The 26,510-nt window shown below is 45.9% G+C and overlaps 1 protein-coding gene across 1 annotated transcript in view; it reads right to left on the reverse strand.

Annotated features, from left to right (window-relative positions):
* The window catches only part of LOC147120452 (adenylate cyclase type 10-like), a 231,646-nt gene that overhangs the window by 146,089 nt on the left and 59,047 nt on the right, over nt 1–26,510 (reverse strand). The window contains exons 3-4 of the mRNA XM_085984226.1: nt 19,667–19,984; nt 9,932–10,033 (exon numbers count right to left, since the gene is read on the reverse strand). Coding sequence (XP_085840352.1) covers nt 9,932–10,033; nt 19,667–19,984 — 420 coding nt within the window. The remainder of the gene's footprint in view (nt 1–9,931; nt 10,034–19,666; nt 19,985–26,510) is intronic.

A 26,510-nucleotide genomic window follows, 5' to 3' on the forward strand; every position in this document is an offset into this window, starting at 1 on the left:
GACGATGCCACCTTCCATACCAGTGCTTCCGACATGTCTTCCTTTTTCCTCAACCGAGGATTCACCTCTACTGTGGTTGACACGGCCCTTGACCGTGGCTGTTCTATCTCCCGCACTTCTGCCCTCAACCCTGCCCCTCTCTCCTGGAACCACAATAGAGTTCCCCTTGTCCTCACCTTTCACCCCACCAGCCTCCACATTCAACGGATCATCCTCCGCCATTTCCGCCACTTCTAGCGTGATCCCACCACCAAAAGCATCTTCCCCTCCCCTCCCCTTTCAGCATTCCGTAGGGACTGCTCCCTCTGCAACACCCTAGTCCACTCCTCTACCACCCCCAGCACCCCTTCCCCTTCACCCGGCACCTTCCCGTGCAAGCGCAGGAGATGCAACACATGCCCTTATACCTCCCCCCTTCCCACTGTCCAGGGCCCCAAACACCCCTTCCAGGTGAAACAGCGATTTACTTGTACTTCTTGCAATGTACTATACTGTATTCGTTGCTCATGATGTGGTCTCCTCTACATTGGAGAGAACAAACGCAGATTGAGTTACCGCTTTGCGGAACACCTCCATTCAGTCCGTAAAGGGGACCCCGAGCTCCCGGTGGCCTGTCACTTTAATTCTCCGCTCCATTCCCACTCAGATCTCACCATCCTCGGCCTCTTGCACTGTTCCACGGATGCTCAGCGTAAGCTCGAGGAACAGCACCTCATCTTTCGATTAGGCACTCTACAGCCCTCTGGACTAGAGTTCAACAATTTCAGATCATAACCTCGACCCCTATCACATATATATATTTTCTTTTTTTTACCCACAATTTTTGTTTGGACCCTTTTTTTTTTCTTCCCTCCTACCTGGCAGCTGTCCTTCATTCTGCCAGCGCAATTCACACCCCTTCTAGAGCCATCCTTTGTTTCTTAACCTGTCCCATTACCATTACCACAATATCCCTTAATGTCTCTCAATGTTTCTTAATCTCTCCTGCTTTCTATCCTATCACTGACCTTCCCTTTTGTTCTTTTTTCGCCTCCCCCTTTTCCCAGCCCCTAAACCTGCTTTCCATTTCCTGCTTTTTTCCAGTTCTGATGAAAGGTCATTGACCTGAAACGTTAACTCTGTTTCTCTCTCCACGGATGCTGCCCTGGCCTGCTGAGTTTTTCCAGCATTTTCTGTTGTTATCCTCAGATAATGAAGCAGTCCATGCCCGTATGCAATAAGACCTGGACAACATTCAGGCTTGGGCTGATAAGTGGCAGGTAACATTCGCACCACAGAAGTACCAGGCAATGACTATATCCAACAAGCGAGAGTCTAACCATCTCCCCTTGACATTCAATGTCATTACCATCATCGAATCCCCTACTATCAACATCCTGAGGGTCACCATTAACCAGAAACTTAACAGGATGAGCAACATAAATACTGTGGCAACAAGAGCATGTCAGAGGCTAGGTATTCTGCGGCGAGTGTCTCATCTCCTGACTCCCCAAAGCCTTATCTACAATGCACAATTAAGGAGTGTGATGGAATACTCTCCACTTGCCTGGATGAGTGCAGCTCCAACAACACTCAAGAAGCTCAACACCATCCAGGACAAAGCAGCCTGCTTGATTGGTACCCCATCCACCACCTTAAACATTCACTCTCTCAACCACCGGCATACCGTGGCTAGAGTGTGTACCAACTACAAGAGGCACTGCAGCAACTCGCCAAGGCTTCTTTGGCAGCATCTCCCAAACCCGCGACCTTTTCCACCTAGAAGGACAAGGGCAGCAGGCACATGGGGACACCACCACCTCCAAGTTCCCCTCCAAGTCACACACCATCCTGATTTAGAAATATATCGCTGATCCATCATCGTCGCTGGGTCAAAATCCTGGAACTCCCTACCTAACAGCACTGTGGGAGTACCTTCACCACATGGACTGCAGCGGTTCAAGAAGGCGGCTCACCACCACCTTCTCAAGGGCAACTAGGGATGGGCAATAAATGCTGGCCTTGCCAGCGAAGCCCAGATCCCATAAGTGAATAAAAAAAAATTGACTACCCTGGCTTACCTACTCTAGGACTTGCCAGTATTTGGTCACAAGCTCAAGCTCATTAGTGTCACAGAAGCAAGTCCAGCTTTCTCTTGAAGATATACAGCAAACCATTGTTTACTGCACAGGTCTATTATTAGAATCATAGGGGAAGAAATTCCCCTAGAGGGCCATTTGGGGCGCTAAGTGAAAAATGTTTGGAAAGTTAGTGCCAGGCGATAGCCTTTTCAAACATTTGTTAAATTCCCTCTTTTTGCACTCCACTTTCCTCTTGGAACGCAAGAGGTGGGGAATGTTCCAATCCGGGGTGATGTGCTCAACAGCGACACACGTGGCACTGCCGCATTGCAGGGGCTCTTCCCTTCATTAAAGGGAAGGGCCCCATGCTGTGAGCTCTGCAGGTTTCATTGTAGATTTCTGGGTCACTGGGGAGTGGGAGTGCCGCGCAATCAGCCCAGCACTCAAGCAGAATGCCGGGCTGAGCGATCACGACGCGGTCGCCGCAACTGGTGGCCGAAAATAATTTTTTTTTTTAAATCGGCTTTTTTTTGGCCGGTTGCCTATGTAGGGTTCTCAAAATTCCCACATTCCCCAAAAGTTATGGATAAAGGGACCCTGTTTGGACAAGTTATTAAAAAGGGTACCCAAAATGGCTTCTGAAACCTCGCGACCAAAACCGACAGGATTTTTAAAAAAGCAAGGCCCTGCAAAAGGGCAGGCCCTGAAATGAAACCTAACATGCATGAATCTGTGAAAGACTTTGTAAAGCCAGACAGCTAGGCAAACACAGAATATGCATTTTTCACCTTGGAACAGATCAAGTCAGGATGGGCCTAATCTGAAGGCCATCAACTCTTCGCATAAATAATCGGTAACAGCTCACAGGTAGCTGCCAAGCCAGGAAACCCGATTAAGTTTCATAAATAACAAACAGCCAGGACATCAAAGCCATTTTACCAGGAGACAACCGCCCCAGAAGTCGTTAAAGTAAATGGCTGTAATCATTTTAAACGAGCCCGCCAAAAGTTAAACAAAGGACTGACCTGATTTGGCGTGCAGATAAGGGGTGAAGAATCGGGTATAATTGTAGGCCCACCGGTAGTGATCGGTCTCTTATCTCTTGCTGCTTGCCTCTTGCTCTGGCCTCCTGCCTCTTGCTCTCGCTTCGTGCCTCGTGGCGGGCCCTCTTCTCCCTCCCCATGCTGCCAGACACCAAGGACGCCCATTACTACACCGGGGGCCAAACGCGGGAGGAGAACGAGACCCGAATCGAAAACACACAGGACACACGACACGGGGCCACAAACAGATGAGACGAGACGAGAAAAACGGTAAAACCGGTAAAGGCAGAGAAGGGCAGCGGAAAGACGCTTTGGGGGACAAATGGCCTAGTTATAAGCTGGCGTTTGACGAATAAGTTGGCGTTCGAAGTATGGACAGTAAAATCAAGACAAACGGCCTAGTTATAAGCTGGCGTTTGACACTTGGACAATAAAGCCCAATTAAGAATAAACTGGTGTCGAAGCTTGGGTAGGAAAATCTCATTAATGGTAAAAACCGCCAACCGAACCCCAACCGCAGTAAATACCGTCGGCGACCGCCCGAAGAAGACCCATCACGACAAAGCACCCAACGAAGACGTTAACGGAGGAAAAGGAGGGTGCTTCACACAAACAACTCCATCGCCGCGCCCTGTGACCACGTGGCAATGACGAACCCCAAAGGACAACAAGAGTGAACCTCAAAACCCACTACCAGTTAAATCAACAAGTTTCAAATTGGTGAGCATGAATTCCTGGCCCCTCGTAGCTTAATCTAGTTAGGTATTGGGGGGTGGGATAAGGATAAGGGGATTTTTAATGTATTTGTTTCCCTCGATGTACCGTGTGTTCCCCATTCCCATATAAGTGTTATTGTTTATGCCTGTAATTATTTCAGTAATTCTCAGTAAGATTGTGTTTTATTGTGCCTTTAATAAAAATTGCAGTTTTCTTGCACCAAACCACTTGTCTACTCGATTTTCTGTATCGCCGCCTGTACCTAAGTCCGGTGTCTAGAACCCAGGGGTGTGGGAACGATTCGAACCATTCAGAGACAGTCAGAGGTGAAGCTGACTGGGCACACGCCACCCCCTACAGCCTACTGCGCCTTTATGTTGCGCCCCGCGAGCAGTCGGCTTCACTGTTCGCGACTTCTGCAGCAGTCGATAACATCGCCCCGCGCTGCTGCGGGCGCGAGTGCGAATTATTCTCCCAAGGCACTATGATCTCAGGACATCATGATCTCCAGGCGCAGAAGATCGAGGCGATACTCGATAGCACCGCCATTAGCCTCCCGCGGAATTTCGCGGGAGGCGCAGTTGTCACCTCGGGTTTGTGGGGGGAAGCTATTTGTGCCCCGTTAGCGCCTCCCACTGGAGGCACAAACAAGGGGAATTTCTCCCCCATAGTATCTTACAGCACAGATAGTGGCCATTTGACTCATTGTGCCTGTGCCAGCTCTTTGAAAGAGCTGTCCAATTTTATCCCATACCCCAGCTTTTTCCCCATAACCCTGCAAATTAGCACTTTTGAAGTACATGTCCAATTGCCTTTTGAAAGTTCTTCTGGAATATGATTCCACCATCCTTTCAGGTAGTGTGTTTCAGATCTTAATAACTGTCTGTGTGAAGAAATTTCTCCTCATTTCACCTCTAGATTTTTGCCAATTATTTTAAATCTATGGCCTCTGGTTACTGACCCACTTACCAGAGGAAATAGTTTCTCCCTACTTGCTCTATCAACACCCCTCATAATGTTGAATTCCTCTATTAGGTCTCCCCTTAACCTTCTCTGCTCTAAGGCGAACAATCCCACCTTCTCCAATCTCTCCACATAACTGAACTCCCTCAGCTCGGGTATCATCATGGTAAACCTCCTCTGTACCCTCTCCAGGGCCTTGACATCCTTCCCAAAGTGTGGTGCCCAGAATTGTACACAATACTCCAGCTGAGGCCTAATCAGAGATTTGTAAAGCCTTAGCATGCCTTCCTTGTTTTTGTATTCAATGGCCCTATTTACAAAGCGCTTTCTTAACCGCCTTCTCAACTTGTCATGCCACCTTCAAAAATTTGTGAATATGTAACCGAAGGTCCCTCTGTTCTTGCACCCCCTCAAACTAGTACCAGTTAGATTGTACTGCCTTCTCCACGCTGTTTCTCCCAAAGTGCATCACTTCACATTTATCCACATTAAATTGCATCTACCATGCGTCTCCCCATTTCACCAGTTTGTCTAAGTCCTCCTGAAGTCTGCTACTATCATGGTCAATGACATGAATCAGTCATTCATGAAAGAAAGGCTTATGAAATAATACTGAGTGGCCTTCGGGTGGCACTGTCCAGGGAGAGTATAAATACTCGGGCACGGGCCCAGCTTGTGCAGGACATTCTTAACAGGAACTAGTGAAGGACACAACTAGACCTCCATGTTGTAAAACAGTTGATTAAAGCTTTGTTTAACGCTTAGACCAAGTGTCTAGCAGTTTTCTTACGTCACTCACTATTTACTACAGTGTCAAGTTTTGTATCGTCCGCAAACTTCGAAGTTGTACTCCTTATTCCCAAGTTCTGATCATTTATATATAGCAAGGAAAGCAATGGTCCTAATAGCGACCCCTGGGGGACCCCACTGCATACTTCTCTACAGTCAGAAAAACATCCGTTCACCACTACTCTCTGCCTCCCATAGCCAATTTTATACCCAAGTTACTACCGTACCTTTAATGCCAAGTGCTTCTGTTTTACGAATAAGTCTGTTTGGAGGTACTTTATTAAATGCCTTTTGAAAGTCTAGATATACAACATCTACTGCACTACATTCATCATCCCTCTCTGTTACTTCATCAAAGTACCCAATCATGTTAGTCAGACATGATTTGCCTTTAACAAATCCATGCTGGCTTGTCCCTTATTAACCCATGCTTCTCTAAGTGGGAATTAATTTTGTCCTTGACAATGGTCTCTAGTAGTTTCCCCCACAACTGATGTTAGACTTATTGGCCTGTCGTTACCAGGTTTATCTGTCTCACCCTTTTTGAAAAGGGTGCAAGATTTGTAATCCTCCAGTCCTCTGGCACCACTCCCATATCCAAGGAGAATTGAAAGATTGAGCTTCTGCTTTCTTCATCCTGGTTTACCTCGGCAATCTAAGATGCATCCCATCTGGACCGGATGACTTGTTAACTTTTATCCTATCCAATATCTCTACTCCTCCTGCTCTACTCCGACATTAACTTCATCCTCTTCTTTTGTGAAGACAGGTGCAAAGTACTCATCCAGTACCTGCATCCACAAGACGATTTCCTCTTTTGTCCTTAATTGGCCCCACCATTCCTTTAACTAACCTTTTACTTTTTACATGTTTATAAAAGATTTTTGGTGTTCCTTTTTATATTACCTGCTATTCTTTTCTCATACTCTCTCTTTGCCCTTCTTATATCCTTTTCCAATTTCCCCCTGCTCTCTATGTATTCTGCCTGGCTTTCGATTGTATTCTGTATCTGACATTCGTCATAAACCTTTTTCTGTTTTATTTTAACTTCTATTTCCTTTGCCATCCAGGAAACTCTAGCATTGGATGCCCCATCTTTCCTGCTTATGAGAATATGCTTGGTTTGCACCCGAACTATCTCTGCCTTGAAGGCCATTGCTCATTTGCTGTTTTCATGCCCAATCTTTTTTCCAGTGCTAGATCCCTTCACAAATCACTGAATTCTCAATTTTCTGGGAAAAGAACCGCCTAACATCTAAGCTAATTCTGCCCTTACATAACTTGAAAGCATGACCCCTGGTCCTCCCTAACCTATCCAGCTGAAATAATTTGTCTACTTAAACACAATCTAATCCCTTCATTATTTGATAAATTTCAATCAAATTACCCCAGTCTTTGCTTCTCTAAAGTACACAGACACAGCTCTTTAAGCCTGTTTGGGTAATTAAGGTGTTTTAAACTGGGAATCAATCTTGCAGCCCTACTCTGCACCCTTTCCAAAGCCTCACTAGCCACCATGTGAGGGGATCAAAACTGGATATAGTATTCTAAATGGTGCCAAGGTCTTCTACAAGGACAAACGGTATGTTTTATTTTACAGTGAATTGTCCTGTGAACACCCTTCACCTTCAGCACATATTCATGGCTCTAGGTGATGTTAGCACCATGTACAGGCAGCTGGCCTATGGGGGAAGGAAATGCAGGTGCAATGGAAGCAGTCAAAATGATCGAGGCAGATGTTTTGTGGGTTTGATTATCCTCTTCCTGACAGTAGTATGGCAGAGCAGGACATCTGCCTGCCTCTCCAACACCACCACAATCCCAAACTATTTTCCTCGATCAGGATTCACTTGCTATGTAAGGTGGATTTCTGACAGGCACACAATGACGAACTTCCACAAAACTCCAGTGGTGCTACAGCAGGACCACCACTGCAGTGCCATAAGAGATAGCTGGGAATTTAAAGGGGGTGGTAGAGCGACAAAGAGATTTCCACTTTTATTTTGCCCCTAACCTTGGTTAAGGCCTAAAATGTTGAGTGATTTGAGCCATTATGGAAGGAAAGAAGGCCTCTACTCAGCCCTTTCCCTCCATTAAAATAATTTTGGGGCCTTATTGTCACTACCCATACAATGGACGGTTTGTAGTGAAATCTACTGGAAACCCAGGCCTTGCTTTCCCTCCTGCAATAACATGTGACAGGCAGGAGAGAAGGCAGTGGCAATCTTGGTGGGGGTGGGTGGAGGAAAGTCTAGCTTGGAGTGGGAACATGGCATGAAGGAATTCCTCCTGAAACCTGGGTTGGATTCCAGATAACCGAATGCAGTGTCCCTACTTTCTGTCTGATCTTGCTATCTTTTCTATCGCTTTCTGACTGCCTCTTCTGGTCGTGCAGCAATGGTCCCACTACAGCACCATCAGAATTTTGTGAAAGAGAATCCAGCCCTGTATCAATGTTACTGATGGTGGTGCTTCTTCAGAGTACCAAGTACACAGGTTTAAAGACTCCCGTTGAAGTTTTACTGTCCATAGTCTGGCAAAGGATAACCTAGTTTTGAGCCCGAAAGAAAGGAGGCCCATAAAGGACATGATCTGGACAAATGGAAGTAAATGCCACTTTGCCTTTATGAAGGATTTCCTTCTCAAACCTGGGTTGGATTCCAGATGACCAAATGCAGTGTCCCTACACACTCTCTACTTTCTTTTTAAAGGGAAAATGGCCCACATTCAAAGACATGAAATGCCACTTCAATTCCCAGAGCTCCTGCTGCAAATCATTAGTTAACCACCTCAGAACCTCCTGCCACTGTAGGAGAAGTAGGAGGTTTAGACTGAAAGGGCACACAAGAGTAGACACAAAGGTAGCCACGATGGCCTTAAATGGTAAGAAAGTAGCCAAATTTGTTGTCAGTGATATGGTGTTGTCACTGATGTGATACATTCAGAATAATTTGTTGAAAGGTAATTCCCTGTGAGGAGCAGCAGAAGGATTTGCAAATGGGAGCTTTTGCAGTTGTGGAGGAGAGCTCAATGTCAAGAAATGACTGAGTTGAGTTTGTTGCCAAAATGGGGCCAAGACTCATTTTCAGTGTTAGATCTTTATCAGATCAAGGTCTCCCTTTTAGATTGTGCCTGTAGCTGTTTGGCATGTGGCACAACTCAATTATTGCTTTTTTAGGGAGGTCACAATGAAGTAGCCCTTCTGAATCTGCAGTGAAGGAGGCATGGGTACCAACAGGCAGGAGCCGGAGATCATTTATAGTGCCTGTTCAACCTGTCATCTCTGCAATAGCCCACCTAATCCTCTTCCTCCTCTTCCTGAAAGCAGAAGAACAGAGGCAGACCTAAGAGAGACCCCATTAGTTCCTGAGGCCCAGTCTGCATGAGTAAACTTTAAAAACACTATATAAAGTCTTTAAAAATACATACATTCTTAAATATTCTTTTTACATACTGAAAGTAAAATTAAATAAACTTTTAAAATCTTTAAAACTTTATAAAACTCTTAAAAAATTAAAAGAACATTTTAAAAGCTTTAAGTGATAGAATTTAAATACTTCCCTTCGGGATGCTCTGGGTCCCTTCTGGCCCGGTGGAGCCTGTGACGAACAAACCACAATGCCTCTTCCTCCTAGATATTCTCTACCACCTGGCGGTGATTGGGCAAATCTGAGGGAAAAGTGGCCCTGAATGAAAACCTTGCCCATCCACCTTTATTACATGTGGCAGGGAAGATCTGTTAGGATACATCTGGGGTGAAGAATTGGCTTTGGGCCTCAAACCTCTGATATTCTTCTGTTGGTCACCTCAAAAATGGACAGCCAAATAGAAGAATATCCAGCCTAAAAAGTTTGACATGAGTTTCAGTAACATGAGGTGAACTCATCAGTGTTCCACATTAATTCACACTTTCATTGGATATGTGAATTTTAAGTTTTCCAAAATAAAGTTAATGTGCAAGTAAGGAGACTCTTCCTAAGCCGTCAGACAAGTTGGGCAAATATACACTAGACCACCAGGGAGGCACATTCATTACAGCTCTGGGGAACTTTGGATGGACAGTAATAGGAAACAGAGAAAAAAATCCACCGACCACTTTTTGACTGTCATCCACTAATGATGAAGCCCACTAAGCATGAAGGCATGAGAACTTCCAAAATGGTCTTGCAGAATCAAACTTGAGCACTTTCCCACTGTACATGCATGGGACAGGCCTTTTTTTATCGTGACAAGTAATTTCAAATCTGAACTATGAAAATAAAGCAAATTTGGATCGACTTAGAGTCAAGACATAATTCTCAGCAATCTTAGCCATTTCTATCATTTATTCCATTTGCACCTATCACTTTTATTGATTACCTTGATCAGAGTGCTTGGAGACTTCTACACTAGCAAGGCTGTTCGATTTCTCTGTTTGCAGTCCGTTAGATATGCTAGCATCTATGATCCTTGATGAAACATCTAAAGAACCAAAATAATATTTAAGTTGTTTTTCAACAATGTCCCTTGCTATGAACAAAACTTTTTAACATCAGAATAACTCAAATTTATAAGATATCATTCACGTACAGGTCATTGGGAAGCAGAACCAAAAATTTCACTTAAAAAAAAATATATGAATGTGTTTCTTGCTCCTTTTGCCAATTTTTCCTCCATTCCCTGAAGGCATTTACTATTTGCCAAATACAGTTCTACTATTCCCAGGGTGCCAGCCAACTTCTAGTACCTTGCCAAAGTGCTAATTCTTCATATGTGAGCTTTGATAGTGTCTGCAAACTATTTGATCACAGGGGTGTGTCGATACCTCTTTATAGAGTAAGGTGAAGCCATGCATTTCAGAAGAGTATCACCGTTTTATTTAAGTATATAAAAACAAGTTAACTACAAGAGTTGTAGGGGCTCGTGCTGAGAGCTCCATGTGTCTGCAGCCCAAACTATACACACACACACGGGCGAGAGAGCAAGGCAAAGCAAGTCACGTGCGGGTCACGTGACCATGAACCAGACGCACGTACAGCAAACGTGCACCCCGCATTACATCTTTCCCCTCACCAAAAAAGATATACTATCCAACTGTTTCAGAGTTCAACAAAAACATACATAATGGAACTCTGAAGCCGAAACAAAACACACATTCACAAACAGGCACTACAGAAATACATAGACCCAGAAACCCGTTAGCACCAGAATCCTGAAAAAAATGGTAGCCACTGCTCTAAAGCTCGCCTCTGGTGCGGGACTTGGCGGCTGCCATTTTGGTGTGGGCCATAGCGATGCCGATAGCAGCGCTGGCCCTGGACATGCAAATATGGAGAGCATGACGTCAGTCGACGTGCAATGCTGACTTAACGCCATGTTCTGAAAACTTGGACCTTTGTGCTGAGTTTAGCGCTGGGTCCTAAGCATGCTCTGAAAAGCGAGCATGCAGCAGACTGACAGTCGCTGTCAACACCTTTTAAAGGGACTCACAAATCTTTCAGGTAAGTTTGTATTGAAGCTTTTGGACTGGATTTTAAAATATTTTATTGAAGTAGTTTGGAATAGTACATGTTAAAAGTTTTTAAAGTGTGCAGGGAATGCAGGGAATGTTGCTGGATGATTGCAAGGCCTCAGAAGGTAAAGGAAGGCCTCTGAGACAGAAAATGCTAGAAATACTCAGCAGGTCAGGCAGCATCCATGGAGAGAGAAACAGAGTTCATGTCTCAGGTCGAGATGCTGCCTGACCTGCTGAGTATTTCCAGCATTTTCTGCATTTATTTCAGATTTCCAGCATCCGCTCACAGAGGAAAGAAGAAGACGCAGAAGAGGAAGAAGCAGAAGAGGAGGAAGCAGAAGAGGAGGAAGCGGAAGAGGAGGAAGCAGAAGAGGAAGAAGCAGAAGAGGAGGAAACAGAAGAGGAGGAAGCAGAAGAGGAGGAAGCAGAAGGAATCATGCAACTCAGACAGCCTCTTTCTGGCCAGGATATCCGGGATGACACAAAACTTGGAAGTATAGTCAACAGTGAGGAGGATAGTGATAGACTTCAAAAGAACATATGCAGGCTGGTGGAATAGGCGGACATGTGGCAGATGAAATTTAATGCAGAAAAGTCGATAGAGGTTAATGCTCTCGCTTGATAGCTTTGTTTTAAGTCTTTGAGATCTAAGCAGATGTGTAGTGTGCCATTCTTCTTAGAAATGACTACCATTGAATTGCTCCATGAGGTCGGCGTTGTTACAGGAGCAATGATGTCCTGTCTGACCAGACCATCCAGTGTTTCCTTCAGCTTATCCCTTAAACCCACTGGGACTCGAGGCGGGACATGTTGGACTGGATCTACTGACTTGTCGAACCTGATTAGGTGCACTCCTTCAACTTGTCCTCCCCCATCACTGAATAATCGAGGATGTTTCTGTATTAAATATTCCTTGGTTAGTGGCTTGTAGTTGTCGTGCATGTATACTAATGTACCAGTAGAGGGTGTTCTATTAATTTCATTATTATCTGTATACTTAATGATGTTCATGCCCAGGCAGACCTTTCTATTCAGCAGAGGCCATATAGTTATGCCATCGATGAGTATACAGTCTAGCTTACAGCAAAAATCACCACGTTGGACCCGGATTTGTACTTGTCCTATAACGGGGAGCCTTGAACCGCTGTAAGCTACAATCTCAGTCTTAAGCGGTTCAACCTTTGCTAGCTTAAAATCTCTTGTTGCCTTTTGATATAGGTGGCGTGGAATCACATTACAGTGTGCACCAGTGTCTATTTGAAATCTTCGGTAGTTGCCTGACTAATCAGCTTAAATGTAACACACTGCGAATTATCCAAACCAGTAGCACTGATCTCATTGATGAAAAAGGCTTCTTCTGTCCTTGGTTCATCATGTATTGCTCTAGCTGTCTGTCTGTATGCAGGCAATTCTTTTCCACGGTATTTCATTGTGAAATGGTTGCTTTTTCTGTTCTTGTTGCACATATTGGCAAGGCAGGGCACAGCTATCTTTTGTGGACTTGTGTCTCTTCCCGCAGTTCCAGCACTCGAGTCTTTGGAGAGCCTCTGACGTTGTCCCGAAGCTTGCCTCTGTCACGTCTTGGGATCTCCTTGGCTTTCTGTACTGCACTCACATTCTGCCCACTCGAATCCCCGATGACTGTGAGTTGCACCACCGCGCTTTGCGATGCGTGACAAACCTTATCCATCTTCAACAAGGTTAGATTAGCCTCTCGAAGCAGGCTCTCTTGCACCTTCGTATCCGCAATCCCAAACACGAGTCGATCTCGGAGTATCTCTTCCAGCGTTATAGAATAGAAATCGCACCCTTCACTGAGTTTTCATAGTGCTGTACAATACTGGTCGTAGGTTTCCCCAGTTTCTTGCATTCTCCTGTTGAACTTGTACCTCTCAAGGGGAATGTTGTTGCGCAGTTGGCAGTACTGAGAGAACTTCATCAGCACCGGTGCCATCTTGTCTCTGTCTTCAGCTTTGGCCCAGTTGAACCACATGGAGAACACTTCGCGCGTTTCTTCCCTGATCACTGTGAGAAGTGTCGCTACCTGCACTAGTTCCATCTCCTGGTTGAGCTTTGTCGCAAGGGAGTAGGTTTTCCAGGCTCGCTCGAATCCCTTCCATTTTTCTGCAGCATTTGCGTCATGGATGTCACAAGCTGAAGGTGGTGGTAGAGCATAACCTGACGCCATCGTGAACATGATTTAGTTTTTGAGTCATTTTTAAAGTCGTACCGATATGCCCACCCAAAAGTTAAAGTTGCTTTAAACAATCACTACTACCGTTGTCATCATGTGTTAATACCTCTTTAGAGAGTAGTCGAAGCCATGCATTTCAGAAGAGTATCGAAGTTTTATTTAAGTATGTAAAAACCAGTTAACTTACAGGAGTTGTAGGGGCTCGTGCTGAGTCTGCAGCCCAACCTAAGCACACACACATAGGAGAGAAAATGAGGCAAAGCAGTCACGTATGAATCACATGATCATGATTCAGACACCACGCATGTACAGCAAACATGGGCTCTGTTTCACAAGGGGTACCCCAGCTGTTCTCAGTAATAGCGCACGCTCGTACAAGTACATACACACACACATACACTGGGAATTTCCTTGAGGCTGCTCCTGCTACAGCACTGTAACTTCACCGGAATTACAAGATTATAGTGGTGGAGCGGGAGCAGCTCTGAGAAAATTTCCGGCCACCCACACACACACAGAATTTGCAGTATAGCAATCAAAAGCCAGAACCCTAACGGATTTTCCCCTCTCTAACCCAGGAGACTGAAGTTAATCAACGCACTCCTAATGCCAAATAACAACAGAAAATGCTGGAAACACTCAGCAGGCCAGGCAGCATCCGTGAAGAGAGAAACAGAGTTAACGTTTCAGGTCTGGGACCCTTCATCAGAACTGGAAAAAGCTGAAGATGCAACAGATTTTAAGCAGGTGCAGAGGCAGGGAGAGGGGGGGAGGGGGTGGGAGGGAAGGAAGGAACTGAAGGAATATTCTGTGCTAAGGTAGGAGATTAGCTAAGTCAGTAGAGACTGCGAATTGAACTTAGTACCTTCCTGGCATCACAGCAGCTACTCACTACTTTAATAAATTAAGATATGGGTGAACATAAGAACATAAGAACATAAGAAATAGGAGCAGGAGTAGGCCAATCGGCCCCTCGAGCCTGCTCCACCATTCAATAAGATCATGGCTGATCTGATCCTAACCTCAAATCTTCTATCACTCTGCATCCACCCGAACCCATGTGATCTCCCGGGAGAAGCGAAAAACCAGATAAAGACCCAATGGCCAATTTGGGAGAAAAAAATCTGGGAAATTCCTCTCCGACCCATCTAGGCGATCGAAATTCTTCCAGGAGATCACTCTGTCCCTATATTTTCTACAGTACTTACCTTCTGTAAAGGCGATCTCCACCCCAGCCAGGAACAGGAATAAAACCATCTCCTGAAATCTAACAGAATTAGAACACAGTAGGAGCAGAACAAGACTACACGGCCCCTGGGCCCACTCCACTACCCACAGGGCCATGACCATTCCGAACCCAGACTCATGTCCAATTTCCTGCCCGCTCCCCGTAACCCTTAATTCCCTTTACTTCTAGGAAACTATCTATTTCTGTTTTAAATTTATTTAATGATGTAGCTTCCACAGCTTTCTGGGGCAGCAAATTCCACAAACCTACCACCCTCTGAGTGAAGAAGTTTCTCCTCATCTCAGTTTTGAATGAGCAGCCCCTTATTTTAAGATTATGCCCCCTAGTTCTAGTTTCACCCATCATTGGGAACATCCTCACCGCATCCACCCGATCAAGCCCCTTCACAATCTTATATGTTTCAATAAGATTGCCTCTCATTCTTCTGAACTCCAATGAGTAGAGTCCCAATCTACTCAACCTCTCCTCATATGACCACCCCCTCATCCCCGGGATTAACCGAGTGAACCTTCTTTGTACTGACTCGAGAGCAAGTATGTCTTTTCTTAAGTATGGACACCAAAACTGTATGCAGTATTCCAGGTGCGGCCTCACCAATACCTTGTACAACTGCAGCAATACCTCCCTGTTTTTATATTCCAACCCCCTAGCAATAAAAGCCAACATTCCATTGGCCTTCTTAATCACTTGCTGCACCTGCATACTAACTTTTTGAGTTTCGTGCACCAGGACCCCCAGATCCCTTTGTACTACAGTACTTTCCAGTTTCTTGCCATTAAGATAATAACTTGCTCTATGATTTTTCCTGCCAAAGTGCATAACCTCACACTTTCCAGTATTGTATTCCATCTGCCAAATCTCTGCCCACTTACTTAGCCTGTCTATGTCCCTTTGCAGGTTTTTTATGTCCTCCTCACTCACTACTTTCCGTCCCATCTTTGTATCATCTGCAAACTTTGATATGTTACACTCGGTCCCCTCCTCCAAATCGTTAATATAGATTGTAAAGAGTTGGGGACCCAGCACTGACCCCTGCGGAACACCACTAGTTACTGGTTGCCAATCTGAGAACGAACCATTTATCCCAACTCTCTGCTTTCTGTTAGAGAGCCAATCCTCCACCCACGCCAGAATATTACCCCCAATCCCGTGATTTTTTATCTTGAGCAATAATCTTTTGTGTGGCACCTTGTCAAATGCCTTTTGGAAGTCTAAATACACTACGTCCACTGGTTCCCCTTTATCCACCCTGTATGTTACTTCCTCAAAAAACTCAAGCAAATTTGTTAAACATGACTTCCCCTTCATGAAACCATGCTGAGTTTGCCCTATTAAATTATGTTTATCCAAATGTCCCGTTACTGCCTCCTTAATAATGGACTCTAACATTTTACCAACCACAGATGTTAGGCTAACAGGTCTATAGTTTCCAGCCTTCTGCCTACTACCCTTTTTAAATAAGGGTGTTACATTAGCAGTTTTCCAATCTGCCGGGACCTTTGCTGAGTCCAGTGAGTTTTGGAAAATTATTACCAATGCATCCACAATCCCTACCGCTACTTCCCTCAAGACCCTGGGATGCAAGCCATCAGGTCCAGGGGATTTATCCGCCTTGAGTCCCATTATTTTACCAAGTACCACTTCCTTAGTGATTTTAATTGTATTTAGTTCCTCCCCCCCTAGAGCCCCCTGTTTGTCCAGTGTTGGGATATTCTTAGTGTCCTCTACTGTAAAGACTGATACAAAATAATTGTTCAGTGTTTTTGCCATCTCCATGTTTCCCACCATTAATTTCCCGGTCTCATCCTCTAAGGGACCAACATTTACTTTAGCCACCCTTTTTCTTTTTATATAACTATAGAAACTTTTACTGTCTGTTTTTATATTTTTTGCTAATTTACTTTCATAATCTATCTTCCCTTTCTTAATCAATCTTTTTGTTATTTTTTGCTGTCTTTTAAAGACTTCCCAATCTTCCATCCTCCCACTAGATTTGGCTACCTTATATGCCCTTGTTTTTAGTCGGATACTATCCTTAATTACTTTACTTAGCCACGGATGGCTATCTTTTCTTTTACACCCTTTTTTCCTCAGTGGAATATATTTTTTTTGGAAGTTGTAAAATAACTCCTTAAATGTACACCACTGCTCATGTACTGTCTTACCCTTTAATCTATTTTCCCAGTCCACTCTAATTACTTCCGCTCTCATACCTTCATAGTCTCCTTTATTCAAGCTCAGCACGCTTGTTTGAGATCCAACCTTCTCACCCTCTAATTGAATATGGAACTCAACCATGTTATGGTCACTCATTCCAAGGGGATCCTTTACTAGGACATTTTTAATTAATCCTGTCTCATTACACAGGACCAAATCTAAGGTTGCTTGCCCCCTGGTCGGTTCAGTTACATACTGCTCAAGAAACCCATCCCTAATACACTCAATGAACTCTTCCTCAAGGCTGCTCTGCCCAATTTGATTTGTCCAGTTAATATGATAATTAAAATCCCCCATAATTATAGCTGTTCCCTTATTACAAGCCTCAACTATTTCCTGATTAATACTCCGTCCAACAGAGTTGCAACTGTTCGGAGGCCTATAGACTACACCCACTAGTGTTTTTTTCCCCTTATTATTCCTTACCTCCACCCAAACTGTTTCACTATCCTGCTCCTTTGACCCAATATCATTTCTCTGTATTATAGTGATTCCTTCCTTTATTAACATAGCCACCCCACCTCCTCTCCCTTCCTGCCTGTCCTTCCTGATTGTTAAATAACCTGGTATGTTTAATTCCCAGTCATGGTCACCCTGCAGCCATGTTTCTGTAATGGCCACAAGATCATACCCATATGTCATTATTTGTGCCGTTAACTCATTCATTTTGTTACGAATGCTACGTGCATTCAGATAAAGAACTTTCAAATATGTTTTGTAACACTTAGTTCCTGTTTTTTCCCTTTTTAGTACTTTACTTTTTACTCCATACCTTCTGTCCCTTCCTGACACATTCTGTTTTTTATTTCCCCCACTGCTACCTAAGTCTATGACCTTCTCTGTTGTCATTTCTATTATTTGCTCTCTAGAAACCTCCCCCCCACTAATTAGTTTAAAGCCCTCTCTACAGCCCTAGTTATATGATTCGCCAGGACTCTAGTCCCAGCACTGGCCAAGTGGAGTCCGTCCCAACAGAACAGCTCCCTCCTGTCCCAGTACTGGTGCCAGTGTCCCAAGAAGCAAAACCCATTTCTCCCACACCAGTCTTTGAGCCACGCATTTAACTCTTTAATTTTATTTATCCTAGCCAAATTCGCTCGTGGCTCAGGTAATAACCCAGAGATTATTACCCTTGAGGTTCTGTTTTTTAATTTGACCCCTAGCTGCTCATACTCCTTTAACAGAACTGTCTTCCTTGTCCTATCTACGTCGTTTGTACCAACATGGACCACGACAACTGGATCCTCCCCCTCCCACTGCAAGTTTCTTTCCAGCCCAGAAGAGATGTCCTTAACCCTGGCACCAGGCAGGCAACACAGCCTTCGGGACTCCCGCTCTTGACTGCAGAGAACCCTATCTATCCCCCTAATGATACTATCCCCTACCACTACAACATTTCTTTTTACTCCCTCCACTTGAATGGCCCCCTGTACCACGGTGCTGTGGCCAGGTTGCTCATCCTCCCTGCAGTCCCCGCTCCCGCCCTCACAGGGAGTAAGAACCTCGATCCTGCTGGACAAGAACAAGGGCTGCGTCTCCTTCAACACTACATCCTGGATCCCTGTACCTTCCTCACTCGTAGTCACACCATCCTGTCCCTGACCACGGACTACATCTGCAGTAATTAACTTCATAGGTGTGACCATCTCCTGAAACATAGAGTCCAGGAACTTCTCCCCCTCCCTGATGTGTCGCAGTGTCCGAAGCTCGGTCTCAAGCTCCATAACATGGAACTTGAGTTCCTCTAGCAGCAAACACTTGTCGCAGATGTAATCACCGTTAGCCTCAATGGGGTTCACCGGCTCCCACATCTCGCAACAGTAACACATCACCTGCTCCATTCTATATAATTAATTTAATTTCTTATTATTAGTTATGAAGACCCTGCCCGGATATATATGATAATATCACACCACTATTCAATAGGACTTACCAACTTAAAGGTATGAAAGAGAAGAGAAGGAAGAAAACCAACCAACCAGCTGATCACCAACCTCCTCCTTGAATACTGTCTGTGGAGCCTATTTGGTTGACTCGTCTCGCTGCTCCGCCTCCACAGTGCTGTCTAAGCCTGGGAGTGGGGAATAAAACAGAGCAAAAAACACACCCTCACCTCCCACTTATCCGAACTCTCCCACTTAGCAAAACTCCAACAGGATGTACAAGCTGTATTGCAAAACATCTGCTTAGGTCACTTCATTCTAGCTGTTGCCGCTGATACCAGAAGACGACTAGATATGACGCCATGCAAATTTTAGTCATGTCTTACTTAATGGCATTGTGGAATGAAACAAATAAGTTTTCCTGCTTTACATGCAGAGTAAATCTTGCAAAGATCATTCTTAATCTAAACAACAACAACAACTTGTGTATATATATATATACATAGCGCCTTTAACGTAGTAAAACGTCCCAAGGCGCTGCACAGGAGTATTTTAAGACAAAAAATGTTTCACCGAGCCACATAAGGAGAAATTAGGGCAGGTGACCAAAAGCTTGGTCAAAGAGGTCGGTTTTAAGGAGCAGCTTAAAGGAGGGAAGAGAGGTAGCGAGACGGAGAGGTTTAGGCAGGGAATTCCAGAGCTTAGGGCCTAGGCAACAGAAGGCACAGCCACCAATGGTTGAGCGATTATAATCGGGGATGTTCAAGAGGGCAGAATTAGAGGAGTGCAGATATCTCGGGGGATTGTGGGGCTGAAGGAGATTACAGACATAGGGAGGGGCGAGGCCATGGAGGGATTTGAAAACAAGAATGAGAATTCTGAAATCAAGATGCTGCTTAACCGGGAGCCAATGTAGGTCAGCAAGCACAGTCAGAAAATGGCAAACAATTTGAAGTCTTTGAATTTTAACACAGATCAGATTCAAAACATTACTTGCTGATTATCTCTACCTATTGTACAATTTATTTTAATGCTTTATCTATTAGATTTTGATTACCTTGCTCACTGATTTTCTCTGGCGAATAGCCTCGTATATTTGCATGGCTAAGTGTAGTATATAGATCTCTTCGTCTCCGGATGGTGCTTTCACTTTCAGTAACAGCAAACTTTACCATAGATCGGTGCAGGTAAATAAAGTCACCTTCTCCACAGCTGTTGCATTTGTGAGCAGCATTCTCCAGAAATTTTGTGCACTTTAAGTGAAGTGACTTTTTCTGTTCCTTTAGCCACAGATCATTAGCTGTCTCATGCACAAGGGCAATGCAGAATCGCATCACTTTGCATCTCCAGATAACGATTTTCTCTTTTGATGACACTGAAAGTAAAAATATTCATTATTTTTATGATAGAAACATAGAAGATAGGAGCAGGAGTAGGCCATTCGGCCCCTTGAGCCTGCGTTCAATGCAATCATGGCTGATCATCCAAATTCAGTGCCCGGTCCCTGCTTTCTCCCCATACCCCTTGATCCCTTTAGCCTTAAGAAATATATCCAACTCCTTCTTGAATATATTTAATGTATTGGCCTCTACTGCCTTCTGTGGTAGAGAATTCCACAGGTTCACCACTCTCTGGGTGAAGAAATTCCTCCTCATTTCTGTCCTAAATGGCCTACCCCTTATCCTTAGACTGTGACCCCTGGTTCTGGACTCCCCGACCATTGGGAACATTCTTCCTGCATCTAGTCTGTCCAGCCCTGCCAGAATTTTATAAGTTTGAATTAGATCCCCTCTCATTCTTCTAAACTCCAGTGAGTACAAGCCCAATCGACCCAATCTCTCCTCATACGTCATTCCTGCCATCCCAGGTATCAGCCTGGTGACTCTTCGCTGAACTCCTTCCATGACAAGAACATCCTTCCTTAGATAAGGCGACCAAAACTGCACACAATACTCAAGATGTGGTCTCACCAAGGCCCTGTACAACTGCAGCAAGACATCCTTGTTCCTGTACTCAAACCCTCTCGCTACGAAGGACAACGTGCCATTTGCCTTCTTAACCACCTGCTGCACCTGCATGCTTACCTTCAGCGACTGGTGCACAAGGACACCCAGGTCTCGTTGCACTTCCCCTTCTCCCAATCTATTGATATTCAGATAATAATCTGCCTTCCTGTTTTTGCCACCAAAGTGGATAACCTCGCATTTATCCACGTTATATTGCATCTGCCATGCTTTTGCCCAATCACCCAACCTGTCCAAATCATCCTGGAGTTTCTCTGCATCCTCCTCACAGCACACGCGCCCACCCAGCTTTGTTGTCTGCAAATTTGGAGATATTACATCTAGTTCCCTTGTCTAGATCATTAATATATATTGTGAATAGCTGGGGCCCAAGGACCGATCCCTGCGGTACCCAACTAGTCACTGCTTGCCACTCGGAAAAAGACCCGTTTATTCCAACTCTTTGCTTTCTGTCCGCCAACCAGTTCTCTATCCAAGTCAATACCTTGCCCCCAATCCCATGTGCCTTAACTTTACACGCTAATCTCTTATGCGGGACCTTATCAAAAGCCTTCTGAAAGTCCAAATACACCACATCCACTGGTTCTCCCTTATCTATTTTACCAGTTACATCCTCAAAAAATTCCGGTAGATTAGTCAAGCACAATTTACCTTTTGTAAATCCATGTTGACTTTGTCCGATCCTGTCACTGTTTTCCAAGTGCTCTGCTATTGCATCTTTTATAATGGACTCTAGCATTTTCCCCACTACTGATGTCAGGCTTACCAGTCTGTAATTCCCCATTTTCTCTCTACCACCTTTTTTGAATAGTGGGGTAACATTAGCTACCCTCCAATCCATGGGTACTGTTCCAGATTCCATCAAATGCTGGAAGATGATCAGCAAAGCATCAACTATTTCTAGGGCCAGTTCCTTAAGTACCCTAGGATGTAGATTATCAGGCCCTGGGGATTTATCGGCCTTCAATACCATCAATTTCCCCAACACCATTTCCCTACAAATACTGATTTCTTTCAGTTCCTCCCTTTCATCAGACCCTATGTTCCCCGACATCTCTGGGAGGTTATTTGTGTCCTCCTTTGTGAAGACAGAACCAAAATATGTATTTAATTGGTCTGCCATTTGTATTTAATTGGCCTTCCATTTCTTTGTTCCCCATTATAAATTCCCCTGATTCTGACTGCAAGGGACCTACGCTTGACTTCACCAATCTTTTTCTTTTCACATATCTATAAAAGCTTTTACAGTCAGTTTCTAATACTATTGTATGGAAGCTTACACAGCAATTTTGACTTGACCACTACTCTTTTAAAAGTACTTAATTACCTTGGAATTAGTTTTTATTTATATCCTATTTCTGGTTTTCTATAAAGTAGCAGTGTTGATGACTCAGACTATTTAATGTCTAATTATATAAAAGGCAAATTAATGATAGGTTCATGGTGCCGTGGTGTTGAACCTAAGAGCTACCTGAGGAAAGGAAAGGAAGACTGAATAGGAGAATGGGAACGTAGTAGTTCTAGAGGACTCTTATTATCTAAGCTGGCACTTCAGTGCAGTGCAGAGCACATAATCTAAGCTGTCATTTCAGTCCAATACTGAGGCTGTGCTGCACTGTGGAGGTGCAGTCTTTCGGATGAAATGTTAAACCGAGGTCCTGTCTGCTCTCTCATGTGGATATTAAAGATCCCACAGTACCATTCGAAGAAGAGCGGGGGAATTCTTCCAGTCTTTTTTCTTCTTTCTGTTAGGGGAATAGGTAGCCTTTTGTGTAATTCTGACCAGGAGTCCCATATGGTATGTTGCTTGTCAACTACAGGGTATTGGACATAATGGTGTGAGCGGAGAAAGTCTTGAAAAGGAAGGTGAAAAGCCATAGGTTGTGGTACAAAGAGTAACCAACAACACAAAAAACAGAAGGTTCAAGGGTTTTGCAAGGTCACTTTCAAGAGCTAGGAAATTGATTAAGGTGCAAGACCTCCAGGGTAGTAATCTCAGGTTACTACCAATTTCAGTACCATGTGTTACATTGGATAGGAGAGACAGATAAAGTATGCAAACCTGTGGCTTGAGATGTGGGGCTCAATTTTGCCAGGCCCGAGGAGGTGGGATTGGAGGCGTGTGAGGTGTTAAAATCGCAAAAACTGGCGGGCGGGCCCGATCCCGCCTCCATCCCGCCTCCGAGCAATTTTCCCACATGCGAGTTTTCTGACCCCATCTCCATCCCGCCTCCAAGAGGCGGGATAGGCCCTTAAGACCCATAACAACCGGTTAAGTGCCTCTATGATCCCATTTCAATTCAATTCAATTTCAATTTCAATTTTATTTGCCATATGTAACTAGTACAATGGAATGCTTACTCCCCGATCACTCCCACAATAAGCTGTGGGAGCTCACAGAGACACGTTGCTATTCTCCAGCACCATGTTCAGAAAAGTCAACTCAATGGCATCCAATGGCAGTGAGAACGCGATGTCCCAGAGCCACTCCGTCACCGCGGCCTCCTCCTCACTGTTGCTGGCTCCACAATGTGGTGGCCTGCTTCTCCTGCTCACGGTCCGGACTCTGGCCACCATGCCCGGCTCTCCCTCCTCCCAGTCGGACTGCGAGCTTCCGGCCAAGGAGCTGCCAGCCGACGTGCTGTAGCAGGTTGTCGTAGCTGCTGCTGCTGCTTCCTGCTGCTGCGCTGCCTCCGCCCGACTCGCCGAACACATCGTCGAGATGTTTAAGCTCCGGTCGCCGCGGCCTCCTCCTCACTGTTGCCGGCTCCATGGTCCGACGGCCCGGGGCCTGCTTCTCCCGCTCACGGTCCGGCCTCTGGCCGCCATGCCCGGCTCCCCACCTCCCAGTCGGAATGCGAGCTTCCCGCCGAGGAGCTGCCGGCCGATGTGCTGTAGCGGGTCGTCATGGCTGCTGCTGCTGCTTGTTGCTGCTGCGCTGCCTCCGCCCGACTCGCCGAACACATCGCTCCGGCAGCGGGAGCGGGCGGCGGGGGAGCGGGCCGTCCGAAGCAGGGAGAGCGCTTACCTCCGGACCGCCTCGGTCGCCATCTTGACCTAGACCCTAGGTCTTTCTGATTTTAACAGTTTTCCCTCATGCTGCACGCCTCCTCTGAATCACGTCAGTGAAACCTGGTGGCAGCACAAGTGGATTGCTTACTAACAGCTGCAGCTCCACCATTAAAAAGGAGTTTTCACTAATAATAATTTGCAGGTGGCAGAACTTTGTTGTCTCAGGTCTGGGGGAACTTTAAACAGGCCTAATCATTGTTGTGGAAGTTTGGAGCCTGACACCCATCTCCAGTGTGACCTCCTGGGAAACCCCTCTCCCCACATTGACTGAGCGCTTCCTCAACTGAGGTATATACCAGAAGAATGGGAACCATTTGTTTCCTTTCCTCCTGGACAACAGATTTGGACGAAGAGCAGCCATGGCAACAGCAGAACCCTGAACAACAGCAGCACCAACTGCAGGAGCAACAGCAGGAGCTCCAAGCTGCTGCTCACCCACCTGAAGTTGCACAGGCCAGAAGGCGCCAGCGCATGGAAGCCCATCGGCGCAAGAGATACCCCTCAAACAGGGTCTACAGACAGAGGATCAGCTACCTCAACATGACTGAGCAGCAGTGCCAAAGGAGGCTCAGACTTTCGCGGGAGGTAGTGGGTGACATCTGCGCAATGCTGCAGCAAGACCTGGAGCCCAGAGGAGCAGGTGGACACCCCTTATCAGTGGCCGTCAAAGTCACCACCGCATTCAATGTTTTTGCTTCAGGCTCATTCCAGGGATCAGCAGCAGACATCAGTGGCGTCTCCCAGGCGGCCGCACACACTTGCATCACGGAGGTAACCAATGCCCTCTTTGCCATCGCGCACAATCACATCCATTTCTCCAAGGATCAAGCCAGTGTAACTGCGCATGTGGATGGGTTTGAGAATCTGTCAGACTTTCCAAGGGTACAGGGCATCGTTGACTGCACACATGTGGCCCTTAAGGCACCTCATCACAATCCAGGTATTTTTGTCAACTGCAAGGGCTTCCACTCCCTCAACGTACAGCTGGTGTGTGACCACAAGAAGGAAATTTTGCATGTTTGTGCCAACTACCCTCGCAGTTGCCATGACTCCTTCATCCTGCACCAGTCTAGTGTGCCTCCGCTCTTCAGTCCACCAGACCAACTTAACAGATGGCTACTTGGAGACAAGGGCTATCCCCTGAAGACGTGGCTAATGACGCCGTTGAGGAGGCCATCCAACGAAGGTGAGGAGCTTGTTGAAGATGCGCTTCAGATGCCTGGATAGATCAGGTGGAGCCCTGCAGTACTCAGCAGCCAGGGTCTCCAGAATAGTCGTGGTTTGCTGTGCACTTCAAAACATGGCACAGCATCGTGGCTTGCAGATGCCTGAGGAACAAGTGGCTCATCACATAGCCTCCTCAGATGAGGAGGAGGAGGAGGAGGAGAGTGACAACGACCAGCTTGCAGAGGTGCCTCAACCAGCGCCAGCAGCATGCGAGCACATTGCTGGCCGGGATGCAAGGCACGCACTCATCTTGGCCAGATTTGCTTAGCCTAGCCAATCAAGCACTTTTGCCTCGCAGCTTCTTACCAGAGTATCGACAATGGCCAAGAACCTGCGGTTCCTACCACTCTGACCACCATACTAACAATTGTAAGTCATCCTAAGCCCTCAATGTGGAAGTCCCATTAGCGATATGACACACGCCACAACTGCAATAGTTGACATCAGAATTTTTAATGACAATAACCAACTGATGGCTTTTCAACATTAAATATAACATTTCACCCAAGTGACTACCCTTGTGACTACTTGTGCATTATCTTCCTCTTACGCTTACTCCTACATGGTGCTTCCCCTGTGGCTTCAGCAGGTGTGGAGGCCCTTTGCTCACTTTCTTGCTGCTCCTGTCTCAACACCTTTGGCGGGTGTCCTCTGGGGTTGCGAACCTGTGAGGGCTCGGCAACAGTCTGCTGCTCCTGCGGCTGTGCAGGGGTTGAGATGCCGATCTCAGTTGGGTGGGGACTCTGGTGGGGCTCTGACCGAGGGCTCTGCAGTGGCAAGGTCGTGTGAGCACTTGGAGAGGAGCCCCCACTTCTTTGTTGTATGCCACCAACATCCCACTCATGGGTCAGCCCCACTTCAGAGCTAGCAAGTGGCTGGACAGCACCTTGCTGCATTTCAGGGGGGCCATGAGGACGCATTTCTGTACTGGAAGTCCTACTCCCGAGGACTTGCCTGAAGGTCTGGTTTGTTTGCTCAAGAGCTGACCATCGCTCCTCAAGAGATGTCAGTCTATTTTGAACAAATACCATATTTTCCATACCCTGGCGACTAAGCTCCTCCATGGACGTAGCCATCCTCTCCTCTACTGTAGCCATCCGTTCCTCTATGGTAGCCAGCCTTACCATGGAGGTAACTATCCTTTCCACGGAGGTTGCCATCCTTGCCGTGGTGATGCGTTCATGCGCCAACGCCTCCACAAAGGCTCTGCTCATGTTAGCGATGGACTCCTCCATTCGTTCCACACTCGCAGCGACCCTGGAGACAAAACCTGCCAGAGACTCCTGCACCTCTTCCTGGCGTTCCAGCACCGCTATCCTTCTGGATGGACCCGGAGGCAGAGGGTCGACATGCAGCTGAGCTGAGCTGACAGAGTCCTGCGCCCTCCGACTAGGACTCTGCACTGCTGTCCCTGTCTCCACCATCTGCTGATGCTCACTTGTGAGCTGTGATACACCAGGTGACAACACTGCACTATCTTGCAAAGGTACCACCGAGGTGTGAGTGTCTGCGCTGGTGGTGGGTGCGCTGAATTCTGCTGACGCTGCACCCTCAGAGGTTGCAGCTTCCTCTGAGGAG

Source organism: Somniosus microcephalus, chromosome 4 (assembly GCF_052327205.1).
Source record: "Somniosus microcephalus isolate GS21.2 chromosome 4, FLI_Smic_1.0, whole genome shotgun sequence".
NCBI classification, from domain to species: Eukaryota; Metazoa; Chordata; class Chondrichthyes; order Squaliformes; family Somniosidae; genus Somniosus; species Somniosus microcephalus.